The 9,949-nt window shown below is 34.9% G+C and overlaps 1 protein-coding gene across 2 annotated transcripts in view; it reads left to right on the forward strand.

The window, feature by feature from the left end:
• The window catches only part of SANBR (SANT and BTB domain regulator of CSR), a 54,860-nt gene extending 45,570 nt beyond the window's left edge, over positions 1 to 9,290 (forward strand). For both annotated transcript variants that reach the window (XM_053925513.2, XM_071221561.1), the window contains 6 exons: positions 2,918 to 3,009; positions 4,349 to 4,377; positions 4,455 to 4,528; positions 5,148 to 5,236; positions 6,483 to 6,574; positions 7,473 to 9,290. In XM_053925513.2, the coding sequence (XP_053781488.1) occupies positions 2,918 to 3,009; positions 4,349 to 4,377; positions 4,455 to 4,528; positions 5,148 to 5,236; positions 6,483 to 6,574; positions 7,473 to 7,509 (413 nt within the window). In that variant the 3' untranslated portion in view covers positions 7,510 to 9,290. The remainder of the gene's footprint in view (positions 1 to 2,917; positions 3,010 to 4,348; positions 4,378 to 4,454; positions 4,529 to 5,147; positions 5,237 to 6,482; positions 6,575 to 7,472) is intronic.
• Positions 9,291 to 9,949: the final 659 nt, after the last annotated feature.

A 9,949-nucleotide genomic window follows, 5' to 3' on the forward strand; every position in this document is an offset into this window, starting at 1 on the left:
ATTTTTTCTTTTAGCATTTTGAATATGTTATTCCATGTCTTCTGGCCTCCAGTGTTTCTGATGAGAAGTCAGTTGCTGATATACTTGTTACCCTGTATGCAATGTGCTCTTTTAATCCTACTGCTTTCGAGATTTTCTTTTTCTTTCTTCTTTCAGAAGCTTGACTGTGATATGCCCGGATGTGCTTTTTTTGTGTGTTTATCTTACTTGGGATTTGTCGACCTTCTTGGATCAGTAAATTAATGTTTTCACAAAATTTGGGTAGCTTATGGTCATTATTTAAATACTTTTTCTGCCCCTTTCTCTTACTTGTCTTCTGAAACTCCCATAACATACATGTTAGACCTTTTGATATAGTCCCACAGGTCTCTGACATTTTGCTTCTGTTCCTTCAGTTTTTTCTTTATTTTCTGGATTAGATCATTTCTAATGCTTAACTCACATTCATTGAGTCATTCTTTTGCCATTTCAGATTTCCTCTTGAGCCCATCTAGCACAGTTTTTCGTTTCAGTTATTATGCTTTTCAGCTCTAGAATTTCCACTTGGTTTAATAGTTGCCGTTATTTCATTTAGATTCTCTATTTGTTTACTCAATAATACAGTTTTTCCTTGGAACATATTTGTAATAGTTGTTTTGAAGTCATTGTCTGCCCAATCCAAGTGCAGGCCCTCACAGAATCAGTTTCCATGGACTGTTTCTTTTCTGAGCTGTACTTTTCAATTTCTTTACGCATAACTTTTGGGTGAAAAATAGACATTGCAGATTGTCTGTGTGCAATTCTGGGGTGTTTTGTTGTTTTAAGGATTATTGGGATTTTTGTTCTAGTAGGCAGTTAACTTGCCTGATCCAAACAGCAAAGTCTCCCTCGTGGTATACAGTAGGTGGTGCTTCTGCACAGGTGATTTTTGCTATTCACTGCTGCTGCTTTAGCCTCTCCCACCTCTCACCCCCAGGTGACAGTTTAGTGGTCAGACAAGAATATATATTCAGATTTGGAGGCTTACCTGCTTAGTAGTTCCCTTGCTTTATGGGTTCTCCCTAGATTCCTACTTGTCTTTCCAGTCCCAAGTTTGACCTCTGCCATCTCAAGCCAGTAAGACCTCTGCTATCAAAAGCTCAAACCACGTGCAGTTTGGGGAAAGCATTCAGTCGAAGGCACGAGAAACTCTCACACCTCACAGAACCAGAAAAGTTGTGTCTCGCAAGGGTTGACACCCCACCCTAGTTTCTGCTTGCCTTTTTAGCTGGGTTTTCTAGGGCCTCTTGTGCACTTAAATAGTTTAACACTTAGCTAGGAATTTGGGCAGATTTTAAACTCACATTTTATTTACTTACTCAGAGCTTAAAGTGAGTTTATTAGTGAAACAGTGAGACAGAACCTATTGTCACATTTTAGATCTCAGGTCTTTTGTGACTTCCTTGCTTCCAAAATTTCCCCTTTATATTTCCAACTTCTCTGTTGCTTCGAACTCTTATCTAGACCGTGGAGCTCATAAGGCTGTAATTTTTCTCCCTGAGCTGGGGAGGTTGGGAAGAAGGCTACAAACTCACAGTTCTTACCTCTTGCATCTTTCAAATGTAAATATTCAAATTCTGCCTACTTTTGATTTTTACCAGTGCCTGCAGATAGTTATTTGAAATATTTTTGTTCTCTTTTTATTATCATTTTCTTTGGGAGGAATTGTCCAACCTCTTTACACTGCCATTATCAGATGTCCCACCCTATCATGTCTTTCAGCAATTTTTTAAAATTAATTTATTTTCTGATTACATTTGGCATGCAGTGCTATATTAGGTTCTGGTATACAACATAATTAGATATTTATATACCTTATGGAGTGATCACTCTGATAAGTTCAGTACCCATCTGACACTGTGCATAGTTATTACAGTATTATTGACTATATTCCCCATGCTGTACTTTACATCCCCATGTTTATTTTTTAAATAATCATTTTAACTTTTTTGATTACAGTCTGCATGCAACATTATATTAGTTCCAGGTGTATAACCCAGTGATTTGATACTATACAGAAATTTTATATATAACACTTTGTAATCTTCCAATTAAAACACTCGTCAGGGTCTCAGGGTTTGCCAGCAAGCAAATCTACCTAGATTATTAATATTGTTGTTTTATTCTAGTGTCTTCAAGGTTACCTTGTATGTAGCACATTTTATAGGTTTCTCATTTATGGTAGTGATATAAAGTTTCCCTTTTAAATGATCTAGCAAAAATTGTGAAGATTATTTACAAATAATTGATGTTTGGGAAATAGTGATCCAATGTACAGTGTTATTGTTACCTTCAAACATTGTTTTTAGAGAAATGCCTATTTCTGTTTCTTCTTTTCTGCCCCTCGCCTTTCTCTACTAAACTGTCAGCGTTCAGAAAAAAATTCAGAATGCTGACTGCAGGAATGCCCCAGTCTAAACTACAGTTTGTTCCAAATCTGCTTCTTCCCAAGATCATTTCTGTCCTACCTCCAATTTTGAGCAAAAGACATTTTAAAGATGTGTGTGTGTGTGTGTGTGTGTGAGTTCCAAGACTATAGTTACGTTTTTATATTAAAAATTTGGAATTAGGAGATGACTTCACTGTGAAATTAGACTCAGAGAAGTAAATATGTATAGTTTTCCCCAACATTTTTCTATATTTAACTTCAATGGAACTTTGAATTCATTGTCTCATTTTTTCCCCAAAGGTTTTCGCCAAGTAGAAGAAGAAAAGTAATTAAAATGAGCCCATGTTAAGCACTTTTAGTTTGACTTTTCTGTGTGTTTACTTTTTATCCAGAAGAAATGTTAGTTTTTAAAAAACAATGTTTTTTCAGGGTTTTGTTTTTTGGAAGAAACAAGTGCATTAGCGAAATATGCGGGACTTATTCTCAAAACATTGATTTTTGTCTTATCAGGGAAAAAGGAGAAGCCAAAGAAGTTCACTAAGCAACCAAAAAAGCAGATGTCTTCACCCTGTGGTCAGAAGAAAGAAAAGGCACTGGAGAAGGTAACTCTAAATTATATATTGCTAAAAAGTTCATATGCAGAAATAAGAAAGCAAGTATAACCAGGAAAAATCTGAAAGAGAAGAGTAGCAAATCCCATAATGGAATGCTAGCAGTATAAAATGAATGAAAAAGTTCTATTAAGACAGATTAAAGATCTCCAAGATATATTGACAGGTGAAAAAAGGAAGTGCAGAGTAGTATGTAGAGTGGCATATTATGCCACCATTGGTGCAGTACAGGTGGAGGAATATATATGAATTTATTATATATACCTAAAATATCTCTGGAATACTATGTAAGAAGTTGATAAGGTTGCCCTGGCTGGTGTAGCTCAGTGGGTTGAACACAGGCCTGTGAACCAAAGCACTGCTGGTTCAATTCCCAGTCAGGGCACATGCCTGGGTTGCAGGCCAGGTCCCCAGAGGGGGGTGCACAAGAGGCAACCACACACTGATGTTTCTCTCCCTCTCTTTCTCCTTTCTTCCCCTCTCTCTAAAAATAAATAAATAAAATCTTAAAAAAAAGAGAAATTGGTAAAATTGGTTCCCTCTAAGGAATGGAAGAATGTCTGGGGGCAGAGGCTTTTTACTATATGTGTTGTTTGTACCTTTTGAATTTTGAACCAATATTACTTATTAAAAAATACATAAACATGTTAAAATAAGATAAATATACTTACAATTCTTAGTAAATTAGCATGGGGCAAAAGTAGGTTTACAGTTGTTCATATGGAAAATAATACAATTAATAAATAATAATACAAGAATAAACCCCATTTCGTATACACATAACAGTAATCCTACTTTTGCCCCACCCTGTACTTTATGGTCTTTTGAAATAATTCTTATTTCCCCACGACTTCAAAGGAAGGGGTAAAAATCCAGGTGGGAATAAGGGAACAGTAATAACCACAGTTGCCTAAAAGGGAAACAAACCATGGATTACAAAACTGTGTGAAAGCTGGGGTTGAGACAAGCCCCACACAACTTCACTGGACGTGTGTAGGTTCATCTTGTGTTAAGTACTACAGACACACGAGTGGGTGAATTATAAAAGATTGCATAAGCTGGGGCTTCCATTTCAGACAGTAAAGCTGGGTTCAAATTCTAGGTTTGTCTTCCTTTGGACAAGTTTCTTAATTTCTACGAACCTATTTTTTTGCAGAGATAAATAACACCTGTCGCACATGGTTGTTGTAATGCTTAAGTGAAATAATACTAGTAATGCTCTTCATACAGTCTCTTGCACTCAATAAATGTAAACTCCTTTTATTATTAACTGTAGCACTATCAGTAAATATGTTCTAATTAGGCCTTAATGTTGTCTACTTTTTTTTAGTCAACTTCTAGAGATGTGTCTCCTTTCATGTGAGTATCGCTCCTGAATCCAATGCAATATTTACTCTTAAAGCATCAATGCTGATTTTTGCTTAATTTTTCACTAGTGTGAGTATGCAGAAGAATAAGTGGGATGCTTCAAGATCATTGAGATTCAACCAGGATGCACAAAGAGAAGATGGTAAGTTTTACTTTTTGGGTGGTGTACAAATTAGGTATAAATAACAATAACAGGAATCTTTTATATTACAAAGTATGCTGAATAGTTTTTTAAAGATTTTTATTTCTTTACTTTTAGAGATAGGGGATAGGAGGGAAAAAGAGAGGAAGAGAAATATCGATAGGTTGCTTCTCACACGCACCCCTAAGCGGGGACCGGGCCTGTAACCCAGTATGCTGAACAGTTTTAAAGGTTTCAATTGGAATGAGGCTCAGAATTAACACATTCCTTAGACCTCAACCAGAGCTTCACTATTAGACAATCACAGAAGACAAAATAATGTATTATTTTTTGCATGTATGGTTTTGAGGTCTCTCATACTGACTTTTGTCCACTAATTTTACTCTCAAGATGGCAGGATATGTTTTAGGCTAATTTACAGTAATCTCAAAAGTATCACAATTATCCATGTATGAGCCGTTTTGTCACTCACAGCCTAAAATTCTTCAAAGATAAATAGGCATAGGTAATCTGTAAAATGATATTTTCATAAAACTTTGATGATTGCAATCTTTTTTTAAGAAATACAAATTATAAATCATTCTCATGACAGGCAAGGTTTATTATTTTTTGCCTTCAGATCAGAGGCGGATGTCTGAGATTACAGGGCACCTGATAAAGATGAGACTGGGTGATCTGGATCGAGTCAAGTCAAAGGAATCAAAAGAAGTAAGAATTATGTACCAGTGTCCTGTGCTTGCTTAGCTATGCCTCCCTACTTTATTTTCATTCATCATGAGGAATATAAAGTTGTTTTAGGCAGAATTTAAAAGGAATAATTTAAGTATTTTTATACCCTGCACCAGTTAGCCAATTCATTCACATAAAAGCTGTCCACCATTGCTTATGATCTATGGTTCATGGGTCCTCTGCAACACACATACTAAAGTACATTGTCACTGTAAGTGTAATATCACACCAAAAGTAGGTTAAGTGTGCATTGCTAGCCATCCAGAGGGTAACTTTCTGGAAGTTGCTGATTTTGATCAACCCTGCATGAAGTACTTAGATGTTATCTCTAAAATACGGCATGATCTTGTTGAGAATGATCATTAGAAACACCTGTGTTCTTACTAGAATTACATATTAGTTATAATATATATTATCATAGTATTGGTATTATTTAATCATAACAACTCTTGCCCCTGTTTTTATTTAAAAATGCATTTCCCTATAAAACCTCTAAAAGAAAACATAGGAAAAAATCTTTGTGACCTGGGTTCGGCAAATATATCTTAGCTACAACACCAGAAAAATTGACAAATTAGACTTCATCAAAATTTAAAAGTTCTTCTTTTTCAAAGACACTCTTAAATGAAAAGACAAGTCATAAGCTATGAGAAAATATGTATAAAACATTTACCTGGTAAAGGATTTGTGTCCAAAATATATAAAGAACTCTCGAAAATCAATAATAAAATAAACAATCCAATTAAAAGAAACGGGCAAAAGATTAACCATACTCTTATTAAAAGAAGGATACAGGAAGCAAATAAGCACATGAAAAGATGCAACATCATTAGTCATTAGGGAAATGTAAATTAAAACCTCAATAATATATATCACTGTAAACCAACTAGAATGTCCAAAATAATTTTTAAAGCATGCTGGCAAGGTTTCCAAGAATTGGCAGTGTCAAACTGGTTGACTTTTATAAGGGACACAAGGGGATATTCTTGGGTGAAAGAACTATTCTATGTCTATTGTAACAATGGTAACACAATTGTGCGCATCTATCAAAACTCAGGAATATTTACTAAATGGGGGGAATTTTAATACATGTAAATTATGTCAAAGAGCCTGAATGTTCAAAAATCAAACTAGAGGTACTTTTAAGTTAAAGAGTAATACCATTTTAATAAAGCATAGCTTCTCTTGATTCTGTAAAGATAATGACGGCTCCTTTACTCTGCAGTTTGCAGGAGGTATTTATTCCAGGCTCGAAGCGCAAATCAAGGCCTCGGTGCCAGTCAGTGCCCGGCAGGGAAGCTCAGAGAAAAACTCCAGGTGAGTCAGCCTAGGTGAATTCAGAGTGCCATTGGCTTTGAAAGGATTTTTTCTGGGCAAATCATATGATGCTAGAGGCACATAATTTGAGTTTGGTTCTGTTTCAAGGATCAGATCAAGACACTAGTAATAACCAGATTTTAACTCAAAAATTAAGACTTTAAAAAGTCGTAAGCATGAAATTTAATGAAAGTATAGGTTTTTTTTTTAAGGCTTCAGCTTACTGATTTAGCTGTCTTCTGATCCAACTGCTGGTAAAAATGTAAGCCATAGTGCTACTGTTAATTGGCAGACTTGTCATACTATTTATAGGTTATATGCTATTATTTTACATAAATCATTGAAGTCTTCCTCATTTCTTGTTTTATTTTATTTCTCTTTTAAAAATCTAACTTGTGGATCCTGTGTTATTTTATTTCACCAGTTTTCTTTTAAAGGTTTACAGTTACTGAGATTTGAAAGTTAAAACCACAGATCCAAAAGCCTTATCTGCAATGCAGAAATCCAGAAAGCTCAAAAAAACACAAGTTTTTTTCATATACCTGTGTCAGCTCAAACGTAAAGTGAGCTACTAAGGTGCTATTCACAGCTTTTATTTATCCCACTTAATGTAAATGTTCATTTGTTTCACTGTGAAGAAGCATTAATGTGTTTGATTATGAGGCATTGCTTTAGAACCATAATATACAATATATGTGCCATATTATCTCCCCAAAGTAAAAAAATATGTGAATTCCAAAATACATCTCACTCCAAGGGTTTTTAAAAATGGCTTATGGAGCTACATAAAGTTTCATTAAACTTCGATACTGTCAAGCAAGCATAACCTACAGTAACAGTATAACTTCCTTTTGTTTTAGAAGCACCTCTGACCTTCTTTTCTGTTTCAAATATTTAGATCTAAAAGTCGTTTCGGGCCGGGGCGTCCTGCATAAAGCACCTTAGCATGTAACTGAAAAGGCCGAAGACACACTTCTGGACATATGAAATTGCTCACCTCTTGAAGATCTTCAGAACTATGACTTCTAAATATTTTAAGTTATTTATTAATTATTCTTGTAAACCACATAAATCATAACATTAAGGAAAGTGTATTATTAGGTCTTAGGACATCCAATTATAAATATGAAACTTCTTAAATCTAATTTTCTTTTAGTGTGATGCTAAGCTATACAGAAAGTTAGCATTTACTAATTAGTTAAGACCCTAATAATAATTTATTTGAAAAAAAAACCCTGTCGAGTAGCCTAGATTTTTTCGGAGACCTTAAAAACTTAGGAGAACACACCTGGTGGTGGCACCGTGCATGTGCACTGATTGTGGTACGTCTTCTGTGAATCGTGAGGTGGCGTTGAGAACTGCAGTTTGTGTGATGAAATTCCCAGTGATGCTAATTTGAAGTTTGCATGGAGATTAAGGAGCGACAGATCTCAAGACAGCGTTAAATAAAGTGTCATGGTAAGGTATTTCCTGTGTTGGGCAGAAGGGTTACATTTTTTCAAGGTTATTCCATGGAAAGCACAATGTTGCTCAACTTGTTTTTTCTTTTGTTTTTTAATGCTTATCTCTTGGTCTTCAGGGCTGGAATTACTGATTATTAACTCTTTCCTCCATGGAGCTAGTGCCATCTGATAGTTTTAGGGTAGTAAATTATTTCAGTTATATGATATACCCACTGTACAATTCTCAGGGTTCTAAAACCCAACCATATTTCTATAGCCCTTTAAAACAGTTGTAATTACTTATCACTTTAGATCTGTTTACAAGGAAAGATTCCCAAATTCATTTGATGGATGAAAAATTGCATATATTCAAGGGAAATCAAAATAAAATCCTATAGATCATATTCTAATTCTTCTAACCAAGCAGAAAGAGTGCTCAGGGAACATTTTTTTCAAACCATAAGCATATAAAAAATATGTGTTTGTAAGTTATTTATATATAGGTCTCGTACAACTTTAAGATGTACTGTTCCTAATTTAAACGAAGATTTGCCTTGTAATTGACATTTCTTTACATCGTTTAGGGAACAGACTTTGATAATGTGTGACCGAACAGCAGTTTCTGTTGAAAGGCTGAAGTGTTACACTCAGTATTACACATACAGAAAACATTATTTTAGTTGATAAATTAAGCTAGATTTTATTTGATGTTATATCTATGGCTTGGCCAAGGTTTTTGAACTTCTGTTTGGAAACCTTGTTGCAGTTTATATAATTTTTAATTGATATTTTTGAAATAGATTATAAAATTTTTATTTTTAAATGAAAATGTTTCATAGTACATGATCTGTAAGCCCTGCTAAATACCAATTCTTGCTTAGTTTACTATATTGCCTGAGTTAAAGGATTTAGGTATATACATGTTATATACCTAACTGAGTGCTGAGCTGGAGCTGAGTGCTGTGATAGTCATAACCGGAAGAGGAAAATATGTCCTTTTGATTTTTAACTAAGAGTAACGAGTCAAATTGCTTCTCCCCTGGTGAGATTGTACCACTGAATTGATTTTTACAAACTACAATTTATCAGAATTTGATTCTCTTCAGAATGTGCTTTTTTATTTTGTTACTGTCTGTCATACATAACACAGGTCCCACATCATTTTATTCAAGCTCTTGCAGCATTTCTTTTGCCGCATACTTTGAGGTTTTACCTTACATTAATTCTGAATTCTCATATTTTAAATGGAAATAAACATTAATGACAAAAGTAGTTTGAAAAGTCCCTTGATCTGAATCATTCCATTTCCTCAGAAAGGCCTAGATGGGCTCTAGATCACAGGTCTTCATGGAAAAGGTGAATTTTGTAAATTGTAAGAGTTTTAGAAAAGATTTTATTTATTTCGTTGAGGAACTGTTGTGAATCTCACCATCTCACACCTTTCAGTTAAAAGGCACTGTGACATCCAGTTAGTCCAGTCCTAACAGGCTAACTTTCCCACTCATTTAAAGCTGGTCAGGTGGGGAAGATGATATGGGGAGGGTATTATTGCCGCCCTGTAGGATTGTTGGGGTATTAAGTGGCTTACAGATCTAAAACAATAGCGCAGTACCTTCTGGCTCTAGTGAGCCCTCCATAAAAGTTAACTATTCTTGTTGTTGCATTGTTATTTTAATATTTAGAAAGTAGACTTAAATTCTGTAAGATAAGGGCTTGATGTCCCTCTTATGTGACCTGAGTGGCCAAGACTTAGATATACTTGCGTGTGCTTAGTGCAAGAAAGAAGAGAGGTACCTAATACTTTGGTAGTTGCTATGGCATCATATGTTACTTTATTATTCTAAACATCTTACCTTACTTAGGCAGAATAAACAGCATTTGTAGGGAGGGCTAGATAGGAAAACTATTTCCTGATATGTGGTAGTGACTTACG

Source organism: Desmodus rotundus, chromosome 5 (genome assembly GCF_022682495.2).
Source record: "Desmodus rotundus isolate HL8 chromosome 5, HLdesRot8A.1, whole genome shotgun sequence".
NCBI lineage: Eukaryota > Metazoa > Chordata > Mammalia > Chiroptera > Phyllostomidae > Desmodus > Desmodus rotundus.